At 43.7% G+C, this 24,695-nt stretch overlaps 2 protein-coding genes across 2 annotated transcripts; both read left to right on the top strand.

Moving 5' to 3' along the window:
* Positions 1-10,461: 10,461 nt before the first annotated feature.
* On the top strand, positions 10,462-16,065 carry FGF19 (fibroblast growth factor 19). The gene is made up of 3 exons (XM_063159405.1): positions 10,462-11,205; positions 11,305-11,408; positions 14,579-16,065. Exons 1-3 carry the CDS (start codon positions 10,872-10,874, stop codon positions 14,909-14,911), a joined length of 771 nt encoding a protein of 256 aa, XP_063015475.1. The 5' UTR covers positions 10,462-10,871; the 3' UTR covers positions 14,912-16,065.
* Positions 16,066-18,898: 2,833 nt separating this feature from the next.
* Positions 18,899-24,022, top strand: LTO1 (LTO1 maturation factor of ABCE1). The gene is made up of 5 exons (XM_063158186.1): positions 18,899-18,957; positions 20,422-20,527; positions 21,317-21,387; positions 21,833-21,950; positions 22,287-24,022. The coding sequence occupies exons 1-5, from the start codon at positions 18,917-18,919 to the stop codon at positions 22,353-22,355; spliced, it is 405 nt and encodes a 134-aa protein (XP_063014256.1). The 5' UTR covers positions 18,899-18,916; the 3' UTR covers positions 22,356-24,022.
* Positions 24,023-24,695: the final 673 nt, after the last annotated feature.

Raw genomic sequence — 24,695 nt, 5'->3', positions numbered from 1 at the left:
CTGCTTTGCATTGTTACTTTGCTAGCTTTCCCACAAGTAAATAATCTCAAGTCAGTGATAATCACCTCATTATTCCTTAGACCTACTCTTCAGAATCAGAGCAACATGGATCTAGATTTGGAATTTTTGCACCTGCTGTATGCCATAGGAAAAAAAATTAAAGTATTTCTTTAAGAAGACAGAAGATGGTGTGGATATCCTGAATTATCCCATGAGGACCCAGCATCCACACTGGACATGGCTGGAGGGGGTTGCTTTGGGTAAGGTCTAACCTGGTCCCATGGACTCAGTGGCCACTGGGGCTAACACCATGTCAGGGGACGTCAGTGAGCACAAGCCCAGGCCTGGTTTATTCCCAAGAGAATTCAGCTCCCATGCTCCAGTGCCACTTGCTCCTAAAAGCAAACTGAAGCTCGGCAAGGAGGGAAGTCTTTTCCTTCAAACCATTTATTTTGACTCCAGCTTAAATGATGCCAAAACGGACCTTTTGTTTTCTGCTGCACAGAAACAAAATTCTAGTTTCACTGGGCTGTAGAGAGACTCCCCACAGTCACTCACATGAGCTGCTAACTGGAATAAGTCAATCCATCCTTACCTGTGAGGATAAGTCCTGAGAAGCAAAAGGTTATTTATTTTCTATATTTGGTCCTTGTGTTTTATTTTTTAACTACCACTTGAATGAGTCATAAAATCAGTTTACATTTTTGCCTCCATTCATCTCCATGGTTAGGATATCACCATGGAGAGGTGGCTACAGATCACTTCTTGCTCAGCATTAATATCAACATTATATAAATGCAATCTGATGAAATATTTAAGGTCTAAGCATTCCTTGAAAGCTGTGGAAAGAGGTAACATTTAGCTCTGTACAAGCAGCCACTGGCTTGCTCACAAACAAGCCAGCAGCAGCCATTTAAAGGACGTTGCAAACCCTTTGGACAATGTGCATTTTATTAGGAAAAGGAAGCAATGAAGAATACACACAGCAGGAAAAATTAAACACAGTAACTGACCCTAATGTTGATAAAAACTGTGGCACGGGGAGAAATTCTGTTCCAGAAAGGTCATTCCTTTGCCTCTGCATTCCTCCCCCACATTTACATGCTGCTCGCTGGATTCATCAAAGGTCTTCATTATTCGCTCTCAGCACGCATGAAACAATCACTTTCAGATATAATGACCTAATTACTCAAACAAGACAAATGAAAAAAAAAAAAAAAAAAAAAAAAAAAGGAGGCAGTTATTTACTTCAGACGTTAGTATTTAGCAGCTTTTCAGAAAAGCCATTTAAAGGACTCTGGTAGGGAGTTAAACCTGGAGAACCAGGATAATCTCAAAGGGTGGGGTTTGATGACTGCAGGCACTGGTGATGATTCTCAGCCATTGGGACTCAGGCTGTCCCAACTTAAACTCCTCTCCCTATGGACCAGGTAACCATGAGCTGCACAACAAGGATGGGATGTTCTCCCCACCTTTCTCCCCCAGTTTCCTTGTGGTCAGAGCCAGATCATCCTGCATGCCCAGGGACAACCGGGGGCTTTCGGTGACTTTGGGACCTCTACACAACATGTACACGAGCCAACGTTGCCTTTAGAGATAATTTCTGCTCCCTCTATGTGTTTTTCTACTTCCTGAGCAGCACAGAAATCAGATGCAACAAGAGAAAATCTTGGATTGAATATTGGTAAATGAAGGCATAACCAAGAGCATTTATTACTCAGACTTTCTGTGCCTGAAAAGAGACCCAGTCCAAAAGGTGGATCACAATGGTTCTTTATTTTGTGTTGTTCTGCAGAATGGAACAGTAGCAATGATACAATCACTACCAGTAAATGCCCCAGTCAGGTAATGCCTCACTCATTTGGCACCCACATTTTTGCAGAAAAATAAAAAATAGATATCAGTTTGATGATGCTTATCAGTGCTGTGTCACTTACATAACCATATAAATTGTCATAATTAAAAAGAGGTGATTTGGGGAACAAGAATCAGAGTATGAACTTTTGAGCCTCCATGCAATTTCTCCTAAAGATGTGAAATTTATTTGCTGTTCCAGTACCTCTGCAAGTGTGGGATATTCACCCAGTGTCAGGAAATGTTCCCAGATATAATGCTTGAGCCTGTTTTAATCAATATACACCATCCCAGTACCTCTGCAAGGATGGGATATTCATCCAGAGAATTCATCAGGAAATGTTTCCAGATATTACGCTTGAGCCTGGTCCAATCAATATACACCATTACAGAGAGATCCAGCTCATTTCCTAATTGCTAAGCATTTCACACAGAAGGTTTAAGCCCCAGCGGGATCATATGTGTCTGACCCACAAATAATTGTGTGACACCAGACGGTTTATTATCTCCTAGCAGGAATGAGAAGCATATTTCTTAATAGGTTCCCCACCCTGGGCAGTGCAAGCCTTCCTTTGAAGAGTGTCTCTATGGTAATTGATGTTAATGAGCAGCCAGCAGAGGAGAAACACTGGGTCACCAGGTAGGAAGCCCCCCAAGAGATCATCTAATTACTCTCCAAAACAAATTACTTTCAACCAAAACAAATTACTTTCAATCACTCTGCAACAGATAAGATCAGTGGAGGGGGCTCAAAGCTGATGACAGCTGGAGACTGAGGCTTCATGAGTTTATGGATTGATCGCTTTTCTCTTTGGTCCGTTTTGTTGAATGACAATGGAGTGACAGAAAACTGGAGCCAAGAACTGAGCTCCCTTTCATTTCATTCAGGACCTGCCAACTCTGTGCTCTTTGCTGGGTGGCTCATTGATCTGAAATTGGAAAAGCTGGAGCTGTGTGTGTCCACAGCTGTAATGGGAGCAAGACTCTCCAGAGGAATAAATATGCAGCCTGGGGGGCTACAAAACCCACTCCTTGTGCATTTTGTTATGTGAGGAAGGGAAAACATGATATTGTTGCTTTTTTTTTTCTGATATCTTTTTTAAAGATATGAGGCAAAACGGAGCCTTCGTTCTCATGAAGCCTCAACAGGACTAAACTACAAATATTAATTTAAATTGCAGCTCTACAGGGAACATAAGTGAGTCAGTTGGAGTGAGGATTGAATGATTAATCAGTGGGGTTTTATATCTGCTACTTGCTGTGCAAAGGGTTGTCATTGCTGCCTGTGTATGTGAGAAAATCTCATAAATTTGGCAATTACTGTCTCTTGAGAAAGGTGCTGGCATTGCCACTGGAGCCATGAATTGAAAGGGTTTGTGCAGGGATCAGTTACAGTTCTGCTGCTCTCGATGCCATTAGCATTGGCTGCTCCCTTCCTTCTGTTATCCAGCTGATGGAACATCTGCCTGGCTGAGTCCAAACCACACTGGTGGCAACCTGTGTCCTGATAGTGCGGGCAATGGGAAAAAGGGCATCTCCCTGCTTGCAGCAGCAGCTCTCCCTTGCAGCGAGGCTGCAGTGGCAGCGATCAGTAGCTGTTTTGTGACAGGCTTTATCTGCTGGAGGCCTCTGATAAAGAGCAATAGACAGGTCTCGGGGAGCCTTTGCTATTGATTGAAACCTCAGTGCCCCGCAGGGAGAGAAGGATTCCTCCCCTGCTCTGTAAACGTTCTGAACTAGGTTGAATTTTGAATTAACTGGGGTGTGTGTGGTGTGCAATTGTCTTTACAGCCCCCTTGGCAAAGGCAATGCCCAAATCCACAGATCCACAACCCAGAGTGGATGAACTGCATGCTGAGCCATGTGAAAGAGCCACTCCACCTTTCCATCCCCAGCACATCTGTCTGCTTTGCTTACTTCAGCGACTGAGGGCTCTCTGCCTCTGGTCGTGCAAGGATCTTCCTGCTGCCTCCAGACATGAAAGAGCCAGAGGCAATGGGGCTCTCACTTTCAGCTTGAAATGTTCAAGGAGCTTTGTTTCCAGAAAAAGGAAAACAAATTGAAGATGTGTTTGACATAAAAATATTTAGCATTTTAAAATGGTAAAACAGATTTTTTCTGACCGTTATATGTCTAATTACAGTTGTAAGTATACACAAAAAAAATTTAGTTTAATTCTGCTTCTTATAGCAAGTCAACGTACAGAACACACAATAACCAGATAGTGGAGGATTCTACATTCCTTCCCATATTTGTGATGTTTAGGTAGATGTTTAGGTTTAAATACCTTGTGGTAATGCAGACATTTCCTTTTACCTTCCAGTGGTGTTTCAGATTTTATGTCTTGCTGAAACAAGTTATTCAATGAAGCTGAACTACTTTTGGAGTAAGACATCCATTACTCACTCGTTTCCTCACTAGTCAGATGTGTAAAATCTAAGTAAACTTGAATTACTTTCTAAAGACTATGCAGGCTCTTTCCATGCTGATTTGTTCTGCTTCTCTTACTTTCAAATGGCCTTTTAATTGGCCATTAAAGTAGGAAATTATGGCTGATTAGGATCAATCCAAATGCAATGCTTTGGATGGACTGGCTATTTGAATGCCATTCTTTTAGATCCCGTGTCATTTCTGCTTTGTCAGCTAAAGGTCACTTTTAGCTGCATTGGCAGGATGCTTCAGTAACCTCTGCCCTTCAGTTCTTGACCCCAAATGTGCCACAGCCATGTTTGGTGGCAGCAAAGGGGACCAGTTGCAATAAGGAACATCAGAGAAAGTTACTCCGTTTCCCAATTCATAGCAAATTGTGCAGCTACACCCAGGCTATGCTTTAGGCTCCATTTCAGATGAAAATTACTTACAATGACCTCCAAGAGGAAGAACAGTTTATTAATAATCTTCCTCTCTCTTGAGCAAAGTTATTGTAAAACTTCCTACCTGGTTGTCACGAAAGTTAAGGAATGAATGTGGAGGTCTTCTGAGAAAGGAGGCAAAATACCATTGCACTTTTTAATTCCATGTACTAAACAGATTTTGGAGTAGCTGCATGAGAATTTTGTTTTTTCTAAGATATTTCTCCAGAGTGTTAGGCCTATGGTATGAGCTGGAGTGAAAGGTTAGATATCTGTTGACTCAGATGAATGGTTTTGCTTTCCAGAAGCTGAGGATATGCCTGTGTGCAAAATATTAACAGTCTGAAATGATCAGGAAACTTTGTGCTAGTTTTGGGGTTTACATTTGTTCAGACTGTTTCATAAAGGGCTTCACAGTTTCAGTCCTTCCTGCAGTATCATCATAATCAAAGGTGATGACAGCAGGTCAATAAGCACTCATGGGCTGAATTTGATAATCATTTACATGTCTTAACAATTTATACAGTTCTGTTGGTGCCTTGGAGTTTTTAGTAGTGATCAGCAGCAGTGTAGATGAAATATAGACAGCAAGAAAACTATGAGACTTAGCTGGCTTCCTTAACTCCCTTTCTACCTCTTTTACTTCACAATATGGGAAATTTTTGTAATGTGTTCAGCACACACTCATTTTTCTCTGATCTTCATTTCTCAGTCAAGCCTAACTGATTCTAGCTAGAACACCACTTAGATGGTCATGAACATAATAAATACCTACGGTGATGTAATTTATTATCATCTTCATGACTAGAAGACTTTGGAGTATCAATTTTACAACAAAACAGGATTATTATAATAGGTGTTTTTGAGAAAACATCTGCCTTTAATCAAAGGTACAATCACATTTCTGAGGTGGTTTAACTTCAATGGAAAGGAGGGATTCAGTGTCTCACCAAAGAGACAGGCAGAGCTAAACCCCTTTCATACCTCTCCTTCTTACCTCTGACTCCCAAAAAATCATCACCTGAGCACCCCTGGATCAGTGTCCCTCTTAACAATGCACCTCCAGTGAAAGTCAGACCTCTGTGGGACAAATTCATCCCACATTTCACTCAGTGAAATTGTTCTGGGGTCAGGTTTGTTTTAACGGGCCTGTATTGGTCTTGTTGCCAAAGTCTTTGCAAATCCTGGCTTCCTACTATGCTCTTCAGGGGTGATTTTGTGGGAATTGTCACTATATCAGGCTGAATAAAACCACCTGATTAATTCTGTCCAGATGTGTTTGTACAGGACCACAAGTCCAAGTATGCACTCTTGCAAGTTTGAAGCATTTCTGGTATATCTTTTTCTACTGTTTTCTGTCTATTAAAGGAAAAATATTTCCAGTGAAGCTGGAACTTGTCATGCAGACAGCATTATTTAGTCACTGTCAGGAAAAGAATACAGGTAAATGCTGCAAGGATACCACATTTGACTTAGAAGCTGATGGTCTAGAGTCACCCTCTTCTAGAAAAGCTTCCCTTATGGCTTCCAGGAACACGTTGTGTAAACAAAGTCCAGGGGCATTACTCCCTAGGTCAAGCTGGAAATCAAAATATAATTTGTTGGCAAATAAACCTGCAATTATTAATTTCTGTTGCAGGATGAAGATCTGCTCAAAACATAAGAAAAAGCATAAGAAAAACACAGCCTTTGTTGGTTTAGTGCTGGAGAATCACAGTACCAAATATGATCCCATAAAATCAGTAAGGTTTCTTCTATAGGAGAATTATGAAGGATTTGATAGCACACAGAAAAGATGGGGTGGATGAAATACTTCTAAAACATGAAATAATGGCTTGCAGTGATGACAAAAAAAAAAAAAAAAAAAAAAAAGTATTTAGGCTATTTGAAGCTGGTGGGAATTTTGTGAGCTTTAGAGCAGACCTAACCAGAAGATATCATTTGACTGTGCAAGCTCCAAGTCGATTCCAGGCTCAGTATTGCTCTCTGGAATGCATTGACTGATAGCAATAGCTGAGGAAGCATTAGATAACAGAATGGTGAGAGATATTTGAAATTGGTTGTCTGGCTGTGCTCCTTGGAAAGAACCAGCAACAACACACACCAATTACAGTAGCAAAAATCTCCCCAGCATGTTGACCTTCCTTAGCAGAGCAGTTTTAGAAGCAGAACCCCTCTGGAAGTGGATCATTTGGAAATCTATGACTCTCTGATGCACTTGAATCCTACAAATTCACTGAGGACTGTGGTATCAGGGAAGAGGCTCAGTGAGTGCTCGTCCCATCCTATGACATCCTGTCAGTGGGTGCGCGCAGCGGGAGCTGTGGAATCTCAATTCTGCACTCATTCACAGCCCGGGGAGAAATATTGTCACCTCCATGCCTCTTGGATTGCAGAAGCAGCTGGGAAGCAGAGCAGTCCCTGACATATGGTGGAGTAACCTCTCCTTCTTAGGCAGATTTTTTAACTGGTGCTGTGCTGATAAGGCTCTTTATAGAACAAGCTCGTGCTCGAGTAGCTGCGTATCGCAGTGTCCTGTGTCTTCACTTCTGCCTTCCCTCATTCTCCTGACATATTCTTCTCCACCAGAAGCAAGAGAAAAGGCTGGACTGCTCTGCTGGCTCTCTGCCATGGGTAAAATAATTTTCTTTTCTCTGTCACTTCTGGGATGACTGGCAGGAACCACAGCAGAAACCAGAAACCGGCGGCATTAGCACTGACATCTCCAGCCCTGCCTGGAACCTCACTGCCCGCAGAGTATTTGCAGCCTCTGTAACTCTCCCATCTCTGACTTCAGAGAAAAGAGGGGAAGACTGACAGATCTCTTCACAAAAGTAATATTAGATCACACTGGTGCAATCCCAAATCCAAAATCTGTAGGAGATCCCAAAGACAGCCCAAAGGAAGCAGAAAGTCTTCAATGTTTCTGTGGTATTTCCCTCTTCCTTCAGTGACTCGTACAACCAAAGCTTTCACCATCATATTCCAAAGATATTCCGTAACTGAGAAAATGTCTCTTCATCCTAAACACCTCCAGTTTATCACATTTTTGACCCTCACTCAGCCTTGAGTCACTCACCTATATAATTCTTCTTTGATCTCCACCACCAAGTAGCCTGCTATGACCAACTTTGACTCATGGGTGGTTCTTGCCCTATTTCCTCACCAATTTTTGTGGCCACCTTCCTTAGTTTCTTTTCAGTTGGTTTCAATCATGTCATTATCCAGTATGGTACAAGCCCTCTGTTACCTCTGGGGTGTGTTCCAGGATCTCTGGATGTTTGACTTTTAATTATAGCTAATTTTATTCTTCCAAAACACATTCACTTAATTATTGCTGAAACCTGGACTTCTCGTTCTGCAGAAATTGCACTGGGACGTTGGAAAGTGCAGTGGAAATAAATGATCCATTGCAACAGGTGAAAACGCTTTTGCAATTGTGAACTGTTTAGTTAGGAGGTATTTTTGTTCTATAAGACTTTCTGCCTGGGTTTTTGGTTGTTTTTCCTATCCTCATAAAAGCAGAAAATCTAACACTACCAGGTTTCCTTGTTGCAGGAAGCAGGTCCAACACTGGAATTGATTGTGGAATTTACCCTACAATACATTTGTTCTGCAACCATATACTTTTTCCTGCGAGTGCATTTGTAGGAACATGCAAAGGCATGTGCCTTTTTTATTGAACTTTGAGAAAACATGCCAATAAATGATAAAGTCCAGTGACACAGACAGGAACTGAAATTAAAATAATGTGTTGCAACTCTTGTATTTTGAATTCAGTGACATTCACTAGCTCATTTATCTCTAGCTAAAAATAAGTTATCTTCAGTTTCTAGCTAAAAATAAGTTACCTGAATCTGAGTTAATAATCTAGGCTTCTTTTTTTTCTTTACAGAGGCAATAAGAAATTGAATACTTCTACTTGAATAAGAAAATGAATACTTCCTGGGTATATTCAACCCATATTTCAGCAGCTGTTTTGTGATAGGATTGGCACCATTCAGTCTAGTTAAGTGTTTGCAGACACTTACCTCTGTCAGGGACTACAGGGGGACTTGGACAAATTATTTAGGTTGGAACCTTCCCCTAACAAGAAAGGCCATTCCAAAAAATTAGTTAAGAGCTTAATGTTTGTTTTAATTTGATTAGACACGAACCCTTTAACATCAGCCTGTGCAACATCAGCAACAGCAACAGCTAAAATAATTTTTAAAGGCTCTCCTTCAATTTTTGGGAAATTCTCTTTTACAGCCAGCTTTTTCGCTGATTTGAAATATCATTTAGTGCAAGTGATTTGTCCTTTCTGCCTCAGTTTTTGATCCTCACAGAGATGAATTAACAAGTTCCAAGCATCAATTCCTTACTGCTTGAAAGAAGCCTGAACTTCTTGATGAGGAAAAAAAACCCTGCAATAATGTTCTTGTTCCCACTGCAGTACAGCAGAAGCAGTGGTCATAAACCAGCTTCTATTCACTGAGATGCACAGAAAAATTGAGCTAAAGGAGCCCTCCAGATTAATTTCAGACCATAACCTCCGCGTGTGTGGCGGGTGCTCAGTACCTTGAAGAATGCCAGGATGAGTTACATGCACAACTGCTGTGGGGCCCAGGGTTGCAGGGCAGGAACTGCCTTTGTAGCAGCCATGTAATAACATTGCAGAGGAAAAAAAGAATTAGGGACTTGCATGCCTGCGTATTATTTACTGGGCTTATAATACTGTGAACTTCCGTGATGTAAGGAAGACCAGAATTGGTAGGAAAGCCCACACATGATTTGGAGGATGCAGCAGGAGACATCTGACTGAAAAGTGGTCTTAATCCTTATTAATTATTCAGCAATCATGCAGGGAAACTAGGATCTTTTCTGGGTGTTTCAAACTGGTCACCAAAAAAATGCCCAAAGCTAATCAAAAGTTGTAGCTGCTTTTGAAGGGATTGATGAGATTCAATCCCTTGCTTCCAATGAGTTTGTTATGCAAGACCTTGTTCATCAAAATGCGGACTGATCAATGTCATTAACTCCAGTTAAATACACCTGAAATTGCACATAAAAATAAGTGCAAGACATAATCCTACAAGCCTCTGTATTTTTGTGTGGTTTGTCTGTGTGCTTATCCCCACTGAGCTAAGATTGCTTATGGAGCAAAGATTTTTGTGGGAGTGTTTGCAGGAGGGAGATGCAAGTGCAGGGTCAAAATGATGAAAGTGAACAAGAAGGAAAAGATAAAAACAGTATGACTGAAGCTTTGTGTTTCAGAGAAGATGGTCGGGAGGTGGGGTTATGGCTTGTTGAATTGTCATTTATTGTCGGGGGGGGGGGATAATTTCTTTATGAAATTACCAGTTTTCTTTTTGGGAATCTAAGAAAATTCCTTCAATGATCACTTTGTATCTACAGCAGAAGAGTCGGCAGCAATCCCTTTAAATATGTCTGAGATACAAATACAGTGGAAAACCCCCAAATTTGTGTGTCGTCTTCTTTCCAGGGCCATTCTCTGAGCGAGCTCCCTGGGAGGAGCTCGCGTAGAAAAAAAAATCCATGCGCAGACCAGAAGAAAATTTCTGTTTGAAGCTTAAATCGGGCGATGCAGTTTAACTTCACCCAGAATTTTTTCCTCCCCAGTCTTTTTGTAAGAAGTGGGGACAAACAGGAGCTGGAGAGCGCCCCCAGAGCGGCTCCCCGAGGCGAGGCAGCCGCATCCCAGGGGCCAGGCTCCATCTAGTGACCCGGGCGGGGATGGCCGGGCGGGGATGCAGCCGGGAGCCGCGCCGGGACAGCCGCAGCCGCCGGTACCTGGCCGGACCGGGCTGCACCCGCGCCGGGACCGGGAGCGGCTGTCCCGCTCCCCTGGAGAGGCGAGCCCAGGTTTAGGCAGCAACTCTTTTGATTTCTGCAAAGGGAAATGAAACACAGGACGGGCCAGGCCGAAGGCAGGGGCTGAGCCGCGGCGGGGAGCGGGGCAGCCTCCTGCCACTGGGTGGGCTGGGTACACACACGCCCACCCGCGCACCCCGTCCCACATCGGGGCTGCGGGACGTGCAGTGCCCCGGGAGCGCGGCCGGAGCCCGGCAGGAGCGGAGAGCTCGGAGATGCGGATGCGGAGGAAGCGACTTAGGGTGTCACCCGCTTAATATTTTCGGGGGAGTGACCGAACGCGGCTATGAAATGGGCTCTATATGGGATGCGGCCGGATCGATGGAGCTGATAAGGGCGAGCTATAAAAGGCTGGGGGGCGGCTGCGGCCGCGCTACAGCCCCGAGGCGCCGCTCCGGGATGGGGCTGCGCCCCGCCGCGCTGGCGCTGCTCGCTCTGGCGGCCGCCGCCGCCTCCGCGCTGCCGCTGCCGCTGCCCGACGCCGGCCCGCACCTCAACTACGGCTGGGGAGAGCCCATCCGGCTGCGGCACCTCTACACCGCCAGCAAGCACGGCCTCTTCAGCTGCTTCCTGCGCATCGGCGCCGACGGCCGGGTGGACGCGGCCGGCAGCCAGAGCGCGCAGAGTGAGTGGCGGCGGCGGGCATGGGCACGGGGACGGGGATGGGGACAGGGATGGGGCGGCGGGGGTCACACTGCTGTCCCCTCTCTCTGTCTGCCCGCAGGTCTGCTGGAGATCCGCGCCGTGGCCGTGCGCACCGTGGCCATCAAGGGCGTGCAGAGCTCCCGGTACCTGTGCATGGACGAGGCGGGGCGGCTGCACGGGCAGGTGAGACCCGCGATGCTGTCCCCAGGGGGGTTTTACACTCTGGAACAGCGGCGTGTTCTAATAAGGGGGTAACAAAGCTTCTAATAACGGCGTGTTCTAATAACGGGGTAACAAAGCTTCCAGGTGTCCGCCGCAGTCCCTCCCCCACCGCCTGTGCTCCCGAGGAGCTGCGGTTCTTGTCACCGTCGCTGTGGGGATTGTTAGAAGGCAGAAAGGAAATATCGTTTAGAGAGTAAATGATGTTTTGCGTGTCCTCTGCCAAAACATACCGAAAGTACAGCCCAGGGCAAAATTGCATTTCGGTTTAAAATTCTCACCGGTGGGAGACTGTGATTCTGCTGCAGGAATAGATTAAGCTCTGCCGTAGAGTATGAGTAATTCCTCACTCTTCAGGTCAGGTATTCTGGAAGAAAAAAGTTAAAAAGAGATTGCTCCTTTGGAGAAGAGTTGCAGCCAGCTGGCTGCCAGGCATACAATTCCCAGGAGCATGGGTTGCTATCTCAGGAAGCTGCAGACAGGAAAAGGCTTTTGAGGGAGAAAGGATGCTTCTCCACTGCCTCACTTCTGCCCTGCTATAACAGCACAGCTGCGGGACTCAGGGTTTGGAGAGTTACGTGCCCCTCTGATGCCACTAGATCAGCTTTTTCACTAGGCTTAGAAACTAGTCATTGACATAAACTCTAGTTTTTAAGGCAGGTGAATACATTCTTGACTCTAGAATTTGACAAGTGCAGTTCAGATTTAGTCTGTACAGAAGCCTGAGTTTCACAGAGTGATGGCTTTTCATGAAGCCACAGTCAAGATACAGCTTGATTCTTTTTTGATTACTCCAGCAAAATTTCTGCTGATTTTAATCAGGAAAGGACTTCTCAAAACTCCCGGTATCTTTAATAACAGCAACACTGATGTTTCTGAATGTGGATAAAATTAAGAATGCTGAACACAGAATTAAGTTTATCTTTCTGGATTTCATTGCTTGTCTGGGCTTAAATCAGTCGAGGCTGAGATGAGGTGCATAGGTTCAGATGATATGGCAGGTCAATTATTAGCTTTAATGTATATCCAAATACATTAATATAATTCTTTAATGTATATCCAAAACAAATCAGAACCTGGATTCTGCTCCCGTTGGAGCTACCAGCTGAACTTGAGCAATCACAGAATTTTAAAATGGTTTTCCTGTAGCACCATTTTGAAGGCATACACGTTGACTGGAACTGCATTTGTTGGTGTAGTGTATTAGATGCAGGCTGGAGTTTTATTCTGAAAGCACAACAGCACGTTTTTATTCTGAAAACACAACAGCAAGTAGCTGTGTTGTTCCATCTCTGTGCTGGGGACACCTGCTGTCACCTCTGTGCCCACAGCCCAGGCAGGCAGCTCTGCAGGTAGATCTCAGCCTTATCAGCACCACGCTCAGGACCGGGAGAACAAAAGGGCAGACACGGTGTCTGGGGGCTGAACCTGTGCTCCTGCAACTTGGCCTGTTTTGACACTGGAAAAATGATGACTGGGGTTGGTTTTTGAATGCGCTGTGTGCTGTAGTCAGTAGTTTAGGGGAAATGCTGAATCTACTAGCATAGTGTGATTCCTCCTGTGAAAAAAATCCCTCCTGTGGGGAAAAAAAAAACCCTGGAAATACTTTAAAAAGTCTGTTTGGTACTTGTTTAAAAAGACAGACTAGAGACCATCCCAGTGTAGTGAAGAGGGAAAGGTATAGCTGAGACACAGGGACTCAATCAATATCTGTTGTTTGTAGTGTGCACTTCTTGAGCAAGAATCTTTTTTATTTCATCATCCTTTTTAGTGAGGCTGAGCACTCATAAAGACAGCCAACAATCCAGCCCCAATTTTTTGTCATATACACATATTTTTCTGAGATATAATGTGTGTGTGTAAGGATAAACATTGCACCATTTTATTTGAAGAAAACTTTTTTTAAAATTACTTTTTAAATTTAAAATGTGCTTTTGAAAGATAACCAAATGCACATCCTTAATTTTACTCCATGTTACTGAGGGTGTCTGAGAAAGGCCCAAAAATATTAAATATGCTCTCTGTTCAGACAGGCAGAACATTCATGTAAGGACACTTCTGTGTCTGCAGACTGAGACATAATCAGCAATTCTCTTTTATTGACCAAGGTTCAATCACCTGCAGTAGCTGAGACTGAAATAGCAACAGAGTTGTAAGAAGCACAACTCAAGTGCTGGTGTAAAGATCTAGAGAGGTCTGACCTGCTGATATGGGTTCAAGATACAAATATCATATATTATATATATATATATATATGTTCGTATTTATAACTTAAGATGTTACAGGTATATAATATTTGTACAGGCCATTGCAAATGTAATCCTACAAATTCATGCCTAAGAAAATACATTCTTCTCTACCAAGTCCTAACTTTTGCTGGTATTAATTCAACAGTTCTCATGTTAACAAGAAAATGGCACTTTGTAAAAGGGTCCTTGGCAATTTCAGTAAATTCTGAGTGGAAAAAGGTGGAAATTACCTTTTAGCATTGTTTTACTGATTGGCCACACTGCCTTTCTATCCTGAAGCCTTTGCACAGGCAGATCTCTAACAGAGCAGGAGTTATATACTTGGATTAGGACTTAAGACTGCAATTAAGGACAAATTCATCTAAATCTGCTCTGGCATCTGAGACTTTTTTCCCAGTGCTCAATCAGGATAAGTGTGGTGGCTGTGGAGAAGCACATCCCGGGATTCAAAGCTTATTTGATGGGATGGGCATGGAAAGAACTTCAGGGGTTCTGGAATGGAATGGAATGGAATGGAATGGAAAAGAATAGAATAGAATAGAATAGAATAGAATAGAATAGAATAGAATAGAATAGAATAGAATAGAATAGAATAGAATAGAATGGAATAGAATAGAATAGAATGGAATGGAATGGAATGGAATGGAATGGAATAGAATAGAATAGAATAGAATAGAATAGAATAGAATAGAATAGAATAGAATAGAATAGAATAGAATAGAATAGGAATATAACAGAATAGGACAGGGATAGGGATTGGGATTGGGAAAGCCAGGATACCACCACTGAGGGACTAGGACTTTTCCCATCCAAGGTTTGTTTTGTGGTTGAATACACCCAGCCTGGTGGGCATATTTATCATTCTCACTATTCCTTGCTTTTCAGCTCAGGTATTCCACTGAAGACTGTTCCTTTGAGGAGGAGATTCGCCCAGACGGCTACAACGTGTATCGATCAAAAAAACATGGAATATCCGTGTCTTTGAGCAGTGCCAAACAAAGACAGCAGTTCAAGGGGAAGGATTTCCTTCCCCTGTCTCACTTCTTGCCCATGATCAACACAGTGCCCATGGAGTCAGCAGACTTTGGTGAATATGGTGATTACAGCCAGGCCTTTGAGCCAGAGGCGTTCTCCTCGCCCCTGGAGACAGACAGCATGGATCCCTTTGGCATCGCCTCCAAACTGTCCCCAGTGAAGAGCCCCAGCTTCCAGAACTGACTGTGCTCCCACACATGTTTTCACAGAAATATTGAAGAGGACTGTAGGGTTTGTAGCTTTCTGTGTAGTGATATTTGGGAACTTTTTTGTGTGTTTGAGTATGGAGCCAGCCTCGTCCTTGTTGTACCTGCAAGAGATGAGTGCCTGTTCTATAGTCTAAAGAATTGCCTGTCCATAGTTTTGTTTGGAAAAGCAGGATTAAATGCGAAAACTTTAGCGACCTTACCAGAATTCCTCCATAGGTGGTGATAAAATAACTGTAATTTTTCTACACCAGCCACACTTCCACATATATTCACCTGTTATAGCTGCTCATACAAGCAAATGCAGAAAACTTTTTCCTCTTCAGAGATCCCAACTCAAACACTTGGACCAAAACTAGATGAAGGAAAACATCCTACCAGATGTAACTTGAGTTAATGCTGCTTCTTTAAAGAGCTGCTAACAACATTCTGGGGAAGATCTCCTATGGAAAGCATACTGCTGAAAAAACAAATCTGCTTGTACATTGAGCTTTTTCTTCCCTTAGAAAATAAGAGAAGAAAGGGAAAAATTTCTCCCTTCCCTTACTGCTAAGAGGTACTTTGGGAAACTTGATAATTGATTTCTTTTGTAGGCTAAATTATGTTCTCTGTGGCATCAGAATTACCCAGCAGAGAGTTCTCATCAAAATCAGTGAGGATTCAGTGTGCGGTTGGAAGGGTGCCCAGGGCTAGAATTGATGTTCATCAGGTAGGGAATGAGCAGCTCAAATGAATGTTTAAATGAAGATTGTGTTGTATATAAGCATGTCATTAGCAAATAGAGAAGAACACTGAGAACGGATGTATAGGTCAAATCAGTTGTAAAATAGGTTTTTGTGTTCAACCTTTAACCACCAGGAATTCTTTCAAGTCATTTCCAGGCTTGATTCAGCATCCATGGGAATCAGTGGAGAGATGGTTTAGTGAGATAAAAGCAACAGAACTGGGTCAGGATTCTCCTTGCAAAAAGGGATTGTGAGGACTTCTGGCCAAGGCACCCAATGTCTTCAAGTTCTGTTCTCCCTCTGAAAAGATTCAGTGAAGGAATAGCCACGGTGAAGCCAAAGGGGAAAAAAAAAAAGGATGGTTCAGGGATTATACTTGTTTCCAAAGGTTCATTTATAAGAGAGATTTCTGTAACAAAAAAAAAAAAAAAAAAAAAAAAAAAAAAAGGAAAAAGAAAAGAAAGAAAAGAAGAAAAAAAAAAAGCTTTACTGGAAATACCGGTGTTTTTCTGACCTAGCACTTCATTGCCAAAGCAATATTTATAATTAATTTATTGAATACATACATCTGTTTATTTTGTTACTGTTATTTATGCTCAAGATTCTATTTATATACTTCTGAATATAGGTTATTTAGTTGTAACAAATCTTGTGCAGTTTTGTAATCAACAGAATTTTAGCCAAAAATAGCCAATTTTAAAATAGCTGTAATTTTATCTAATTTCAAAATTTCTGTGCATTATCATTAGTGTAACGTGTACATTTGCAATAAAAGAGAAAATCATCCTCAACACTGAAATCTGCTTGACTCTTCTGTCTCTCCACAAGTGCCACATCCACACATCTTTTAAATACCTCCAGAGATGGTGACTCAACCACTTCCCTTGACAAAAAAAATCCTCTGGGTAGAAGGCTGCTCCCATTTAAAAATGGGAACCATTCTAACCAGTGCTGCCAGGGAGAAAAGTAGTGTGAGTTTTGCCTGAAAAAGATGTCAGTTTCTGGCAGGAAAAGAGCCTGAATGTTTCCATTTGGAAATGCTGTGAGACACAGGAACAGCAGATTTCTTGGCCGGCAAACACCTCCCATGGTGTTTTCCCATTCTCTTTTGTGCTGAGCCACTGCCACACATCCGGAGGGCTCCTACTCCTCGTTTGCTGGAAGACGTAGTTCTGATTTCCAGGTTGTTTTATTCCAAAACTTTTCAGATTTCAGGGGGTTTCATTTCCAGTTTTGATCAGTCACTATATTTTCTTTGAACGCCTTTCAAAACCTTTCTTAAAAAAAAAAAAAAAAAAAAAAAAAAAAAAAAAACCAAAAAAAAAAAAAAACCACCAACAAACAAAACACAAAAAGCCAGGAAACAATATAAGAATGAACTTTTGAAGTTGGGGCAAGAAAAGAAAAATCACTTTTCTGCTAAAAACTTGCACAGATTTGACAGGAAACATGGCAAATAATGGAGTTTGGAGGGTACACAGTTTAATTGACCCAGTGAGAGATTTTTTAAGTGGGTGTAACATCGTGAAAATTTCTCAAGGGTGCAAAGACAGGCAACCTTACATTTTGGGAACATCATCTTGAGCTCTCTTGTGACCCTATTTGCTGACACCTTTGGCTTACATTCTTCCAGCGGCAGCACGATGATTTTTCCGGCAACAGCACGGTTAGAGGTTGGTTCAATATTTATTCAGACAGAGGGAAGAATGCCAGGAGCTAAATTAACCCACACCACTTCCTGGAGAGCTCCAGTTTTCGTTGGAGTTTTCCCATCCCAGCTCTGACCAAACCTGGCTGTTTTGCTTATAAAATCTGACAAGATCTCGGCTTGAGGTTGGAGGATTGCTGGGAAACGCTTCCCCTGCCCTGCGACACCTGACTCGGTCAGGAACCGGGCGTGCAAAACCTCCAAAAATCACCTTTGGTTCTGTGGGAATGTAAACACCAGCAGCAGCACCCATCAGCACACCCCATCCCCTGCCCATCAGAGCTGCTCAAAGGCAGGGGGACAATGGAGGTGCTTTCATTTGCAACAGAACATTTTACAGCCCCGAAACGTTTTTACAGCTCAGGTGTCAAATGTCTCCTTGGGAAGTCTCAGCTGGAAGCTGTGATGTGCAAATACGAGTTGCTAGAGGAGCGGGAAAGGGGATACTGAGCGTCTTCATTTCCACTGGGAGGAAGTGTGAAAACCTATAAATCAATTCAAAGTCACAGTGTCCATTGTACCTCTGTTCAAATCATTGAAACCCTGTTAGTGGATAATTTGGGGGCCACTCTTTCTGCTCTGCCAGTGTACTTTTCATATGAATGGAGAGCAACTTGATAAATTAAATAAAAATTCCCCTTTTTCCCCCTCAAAAATATACGTATTCTAACAGCAGGGTGGTAGAATACTGTGACCAAGAGCCACATTTTATTAAGTCTCTGGAAAATAGAATACGTTAACTTTAAAACACGTGCTTGTAAATGAGTATAAATGTTTCCTTTGACTGGTGTTGATCTGTAACAACTCCTAAGTATTTAAATAGAGCAGCCTAGAAGGACACACTACAGTTTGGGTGGGTAATAACACAAAAAATATTTATGTTTTAGAATCATAGACTGGTTTGGGTCGGAAGGGACTTCAAAGATCATTTAATTCCAGGGGCAGGGACACCTTTCCACGTTGCTCAGAGCCCCATCCAAACTGGCCTCGGACACTTCCCAGGGATGGCGCATCCACAGCTTCTCTGGGCAGCCTGTGCCAGGGCCGCACCACCCTCACAGGGAACAATTGTGGGGACACACCAAAAATACACTTCTTGAAAGCCACAGACACCAATGCTACATGAGAGAGATGTGCAAACTCTATCATTCCGTGACCAGCGACAGCAGCCGGGACAACGGCCTGGAGCTGCCTCAGGCTCAGGCTGGATACCGGGACAAGGCTCCTCACCCACAGCGAGCCGGGGCACTGGACCCGGCTCCGCACGGCAGGGCGGAACTCAGGGAGCGTCTGGACACCGCTTTGAGGCACAGGGTGGGATTTCTGGGAGGCACAGTGGGCTTTTTGGAACACTGGGTGGGATTTCGGGGACACCGACGTTTCCCCGCGGACGGCCGGGCCCGGGATCTGTGGCGGCGCTCGGGCTCCCCCTGGTGGCCGCACGCCATCGTGGCGTGTGGGGGCGTGGCTTACCATGGGGGCGTGGTCTGTGCGCATGAGCCACGCCCCCTCCCGCGCGCCGTCCGCTCCCGGCGTGCCCCGCGCCGCCATGGCCGACCTGTTCGATGGGATCGTGATGGCCGAGCAGAGGTGGGGGCACGGAGCCAGCCTGGAGCGGCCCCACAGCGGCTTCTCTACAGCACGGGGCTCCCCCGGCGCTCCGCTTCCCTCTGGGAGCTGCCAGGGGAGCGTCAGGGAAAGGAGGGCGAGCGCTGAGCCCGAGGAGGACGGCGGGGAAAATTCGCCTCCCTGCCCGTTCTGAGGGAGCGATCGGCGCGAACGACCTGGAGCTGAGGCGGGGAGGTTTGGGCTGGGTAGTAGGGATGGGTTCTTCATGCAGGGGATGGTCGGACGCTGGGACAGGCTGCCAGGGGAATTGGTGTCCGCACACAGTGGGACTCACGCCGGCAGGCTGGGTTGATGGGCTGAGAGCAGCGGGGTGAGGGTCAGCAAGGCCGAGTGCCGGGTCCTTGGGCCGCCTCAGCCCTCTGCAGCCTTCCAGGATAGCCGGAGAGTCCCTGCAAAGCATCCCAGAGGGAAAGGGCCTGGGGGCGCTGGCAGAGAGCTGCTGAACACGAGCCCAGGTGGCCAAGAAGGACGATGGCATCCTGGCATTGTCAGCAGGAGCATGGCAGTGACCATCCCCCTGTTCTGGGCACCGCTGAGGCCCCACATTGAATTGTGGGGTCAGTTGTGGGTCCCACGCTACAAGAAAGACTTTGAGGTCCTGGAGAGTGTCCAGAGAAGGGAATTGAGCTGGGGCAGGCTCTGGAGCACGAGTTGGATGAGAAATGGCTGGGGAGGCTCAGCCTGAAGAAAAAGAGGCTCGGGGAGAACCTTCTCTCTCTACAGCTCCCTGACAGGAGCCCCCCATGTGGGGCCAGACTTCACTCCCTGGTTACAAGTGACAGGACAAAAAGAAGTGGCCTTGAGCTGCACCAGAGGAGGTTTAAGTTGGACATAAGGAGGAATTTCTTCATGAAAAAGGGTGCCAGGCCTTGGAAGGGGCAGCCCAGGGAGCTGCTGGAGTCACCACTTCGGGAGGTGCCCAAGGAGCAGCTGGATGTGACACTTAGGGCTCTGGGCTGCTTGACACAGTGATGATCATTCAAAGGTTGGACTGAATGATCTCAGAGGTCTTTCCCACCCAAAACAAGCCTGTGATTCTGGGATTTAAATTGATTTTATGTGGTATTTCTACGATTTGGAGGCGATGCACGTTTCTGTTGCCAGGAGCCACTTGTGTGCAGTGTGACTGGACAGGAGATTAACCAAGCTGTGGTTGTGCACTCCCAGGTTCCATGGGGAGATTACCCAGGCTGTGGTTGTGCACTCCCAGGTTCCATGGGGAGATTAACCAAGCTGTGGTTCTGCTCTCCCAGGTTCCACGGGGAGATTACCCAGGCTGTGGTTCTGCACTCCGAGGTTCCATGGGGAGATTAACCAAGCTGTGGTTCTGCACTCCGAGTTTCCATGGGGAGATTAACCAAGCTGTGGTTCTGCACTCCCAGGTTCCATGGGGAGATTAACCAAGCTGTGGTTCTGCTCTCCCAGGTTCCACGGGGAGGGCTACCAGGAGGGGCTTGCAGAGGGCAGCCACGCTGGCATGGCTGAGGGCAGGAGGCACGGAGCACTGCACGGAGCCAGGATGGGCTCAGAGGTAAGTGGGGAAACTCTTCAGCACATGTCATGAGAAAATGACAGCCACACAGAAATTTCCAGGCTGAGGCCTGCTGTGTTTCACTGCTATGTCTGTGTCCAGGAGGACCCATAAAGCTGTTTTGAGCTTGAGAGCTCAGTAGATGCACTTGTGTTTTCTCAGCTTATTTGCTGCATGGAGCTTTGGTAATATTTTTTCCCAAATTTATGGCTAAAGGTTCTGCTGCCCCCCCAGTACCATCTGCTGTGGCCCAGCATAGGGAAAATCATGGAATCTGGAGCCACAAAGAGGCAGGTGTGTGTGTGTCTCCTGCACTCTGTTAATTGTGATTCTGTGAGGGTTTGTGGCACTGCTCCTCTTCTGCACAGCTGGATCAATAACCATTCCTAGGAATTCAGGGGCTGGACATTGGTGGGGAGGCACCTCAGCTTGTCCCATATGTCCTCTCCAGTTTGTCACAGCTACAGGATGAGAATGCCAAACAGCAGTCGCCAGAGCTGGATGGTTTGTACAAAATGGTCCTGGACAAACCATAAGAGAGAATTGCTGTGATCTCCTCATACTGGGAAAGCCCTAGAGGGAGGCAGGATTAAACACATCAACTGAGAGGGTGGCTTGGGTTACCTTGTACTTGCCAGCCTTTCCAGCTTGGAAACACGTTTGTGTACCCAGGGTTTATTGTCCCAAAGAGTGAGATACAGTGTAGTGCTTTATTTTTGTTCCCCTGTCTATGCTCTGTGTCCTTTGTGGTTTTTTCTTTCCCTCATGACTCTTTAAAATTAATTTCAGATTGGCTGCTACCTTGGGTTTGCACTGACGTGGCACTGTCTGCTCCAGAAATGCACAGATCCAAAGAACAGGTGAGGTTAAAAAGGCTTAAAGTCATCTCACTGTGACTTCCATTCTTCTCTTCACATCTTTTTTTTCTGTCCCATTCTGATTAATCTGTCTGCCAGAATTGCCTTTTTGGTTGCATTTCTTTATTTTGCCCGGTCATGTAATCAATTTGTTGATTCTTGAATATTTTTCAACTTTGGACTGGTAAGTTGAAATGGAAGCCTTGAATCTGTCAGTTGTGCTTGATTCCCAATTTGGAATAATTCCTAGTTTGCATAATTTCTTATTTAAGAATATGGAACACACCTGACAGTGGGCTGAAAGTTGAATTAAAGAAGGATGGAGGGCTGGGTTTTGTGCTCTGGATTATTACATATCAGTGTAATTTTCATAGTGATACTGTTTCAAAAAACTCCTGTGTAAGGATCATTGTGTTTTCTTTTAATTAGATTAATTTGTTTTTTCTAGCAAAAAGCTAAGGGCTCTGGATTCATTAATAGGGATGATTCAGAAATTCCCATATGAAGACCCCACTTATGATAAGCTGCAAGAAGATCTGGAAAAAATCAGAGGAAAATTTAAACAGGTTTGTAGGATTAAGTTGTAATTTTAGCACATAAATTAATTTTTGAGAAACTTTGTTTCTAAAGCCACTCCAAAGTTTTGTGGAGCAGTTATTATTCCCATTCTGCAATCATAGCAAAATACTTGAAGTGAAAATCCTTGACAGTTGAAAATTTCCCAAGCAATAGCAAATGCAAAATAAAGGGAAAAAATCTTTAAAAAGCAACTTCGAAATAATCTTTGACAATTTGAATTACAAGTGGGATCAGAAGAAGATAAATGGAGCAATTGGGAGTTTTTTTGAACATTCTTCTTGAAAAACAGACCCTTTGAACCACTTCTGTGTATTCCTTTTTAGGTTTGTTCAATGCTAAATATTCAGTCTGATTTTAGACTCGGTAATGAGAGATCTTCACTGACATTTTGAATGCAACAGATGAAGATAATCGTGGATGACCAAAGGAAAAAAAAACATTAACAGAACTGGAAAACTGTCTATCTACTTTTATATTAAAAAAAAAATCAAAATAGTGAAGAGATGTTAAAGGGGAAGTGAAAAATCACTGGACTTGCAGTATTATTTAACATTTATTATCTCCAATATCCTTTTATTTAGGATATTACACACACTAGTGTGTAAATCTGTTAAATAGAAATATTTGTTTTAATTCTTTGCTAGTCTTTTACTGATAATTCCTCAAAAGGAAAACAAGCATTTGCACACTTTCCTTGTTTAAAGGATGTCTGTAACTTAAAAATCTGTGTATGCAGATGATTCAGTTTACACAATGTGTACATGCTGTGGGTGAAGGAAAGTAAAATCAACTCCCTGCAGACTTTGCAGCAGGAAACATTTTTGTGGGGAGAAGATGGAATGACAAAGGAGATCAGAATGCAGAGAAGAAGGATGAAGATACCTGCTTAGAACATGGAATTTGCACCTGGATTTTCCAATAGTTTTGCAGACTGATGGGGGAAGGAAGCAAACTCTACAAAATCCAACCACTTCCCTACAAGTTACCAGTTTAAATGATGGATGAGATGAACATGACTGCCAGGAGAGTTGTGATTCTCATTGACTATATTTATCAGTACCTCTCACACAGACCAGCTTTTTATGTGCCAGCCTTGAAAAGTGACAGCTTCAGTCTCATTCCAAACCACTGGATGCTGCCAGCTGTGTTAGCTGAGAGGAGTGCCAAGGCTTTGCCTTGGGCTGCTGGATGTCTTTGCATTCCAGTGAGGAATTCCAGAATTCCTTTTACCACCTGTACCCTGTGTGTGTCTGGCTCTGCCTGCATGGCATGGTTCAGCCTTATGAATTTGATATGAAATATGAAAATCAAAGACAGATTTGCGGTTTTTGGTTTGTTTAATTGTCTTACATGTGAATTTTGATCCCCACAGGCAGTGTCAGAGCCATCTAGTGGATGTGTGGGATTGTAGGAGCTCGCAAATAGTTGTGTAGGTGAAGTGGTTAAAATAGTACAGAGTGTACACACTCATGATGATTCTGATTATGTGGAGAATATCTTTGCACTGAAGTAACACTGAGGCAGGAATGAATTTTTACTTGTTTCCTCATTTGCTAAAATGTCTGTAAAAGCAAGGGCAGGGTTGTGAGAGCTCCAGGTGGAGTATTTGTTTAATAGAAGTGTGTGACATGTGGGTGACAAGCCAAGGTGCTGCTCCAGAGATTGTATCAAACACAATTATTTTTGTTCAGCTCAGGAGAGAAAATGTCTCTGGCACTCAGGTGGTGACTTTATTTGGAAAATTGGTTTGGTGGCTAATTTTCTTGTATTGCTTTAGTTCTATTTAAAAAATACATGATAAATTATTATATAAATACATGAGTATATACTATACTATAAGTATTGTATCAACCAGGGTTTTCAAGTTTGGGATATACCAAGTTTAGGGTTATCTATTAGGTCTTTATTCTTTTTAATTAGGTCTTTAATTAAGTTTCATTTGTGTGGACACACTGATGGAGTCTCTTCTTCCATGAGTCTGTATTTTTCTGCATATCTTCTGTTTCACACCTTGTGTGGGCCTGATTTAGTTTATTAAATGAGGTACAGTTCAAAATTCTGTTGGATGTGCAGTTGTGTGCTTTCTTCAGTGCCATTTTTTTTGTTTTCTGCAGTGATTTGTGGGGGTTTGTGTCACGTTCAGTGCTGTGGCAGTGGAACATTCCCAGCATTCTGAAGAGGTGTTTTTAGGCCTGATTTACAGCTGAGGTTTTGGGTATGCCTGATTTATAGCCCAGGTTACATCAAGAATATTAATTTGTCTTTGTCTTAGGGTCACAAAGACATAGAAAAACATGCAACCTTGTACATTATGATACTTGTTATTAATAAAGCAGGACACTGAGATTGTGGCTTGGTGCTTGCTGATTGTCCACGAAGTTTGAAATTTCGCAGAAGTAAGACTTCAGAATATATCTCTGTACTCATTCACCAGCCCTGCTTACAGCTCAGTAGTTAGGGAGGAATGTTTGAAACATTTCACTCACCAATTTCTGACTTGCCTGGACTGAGTTCTAGCTTGTTTTGTCTCTTTGTGATCATCTGTCAGCTGAGCCTGTGGAATATGGAATTTTATTAAAAGGTGGATACACAGCTCATTACTGCTAGCTGCTGAAGTCATGGCAATCCAGAAGAGGTATAATTTTCCTTTCTGCAACGTGTGATGAGTACAAGAAAGAGTGAATTTTGAGGCAGCAGCAGAGAGGTAAACTTTGAATACCATTTGGTAAAGT

This window comes from Melospiza melodia, chromosome 6, assembly GCF_035770615.1.
Source record: "Melospiza melodia melodia isolate bMelMel2 chromosome 6, bMelMel2.pri, whole genome shotgun sequence".
Taxonomy (NCBI): domain Eukaryota; kingdom Metazoa; phylum Chordata; class Aves; order Passeriformes; family Passerellidae; genus Melospiza; species Melospiza melodia.
This window is presented reverse-complemented; position numbering and strand designations above follow the sequence as displayed.

What these genes read in the sequence shown, in the direction of transcription:
- FGF19 (XM_063159405.1), top strand. Translation starts at nt 10,872, where the DNA reads ATGGGCTCTATATGGGATGCGGCCGGATCGATGGAGCTGATAAGGGCG. An exon ending in CGGCAGCCAGAGCGCGCAGA is followed by an intron (nt 11,206 to 11,304) that starts GTGAGTGGCGGC and finishes GTCTGCCCGCAG; the next exon opens with GTCTGCTGGAGATCCGCGCC. An exon ending in CGGGGCGGCTGCACGGGCAG is followed by an intron (nt 11,409 to 14,578) that starts GTGAGACCCGCG and finishes CTTGCTTTTCAG; the next exon opens with CTCAGGTATTCCACTGAAGA.
- LTO1 (XM_063158186.1), top strand. Translation starts at nt 18,917, where the DNA reads ATGGCCGACCTGTTCGATGGGATCGTGATGGCCGAGCAGAG. An exon ending in TGCACAGATCCAAAGAACAG is followed by an intron (nt 21,388 to 21,832) that starts GTGAGGTTAAAA and finishes TGTTTTTTCTAG; the next exon opens with CAAAAAGCTAAGGGCTCTGG. An exon ending in TCAGAGGAAAATTTAAACAG is followed by an intron (nt 21,951 to 22,286) that starts GTTTGTAGGATT and finishes ATTCCTTTTTAG; the next exon opens with GTTTGTTCAATGCTAAATAT.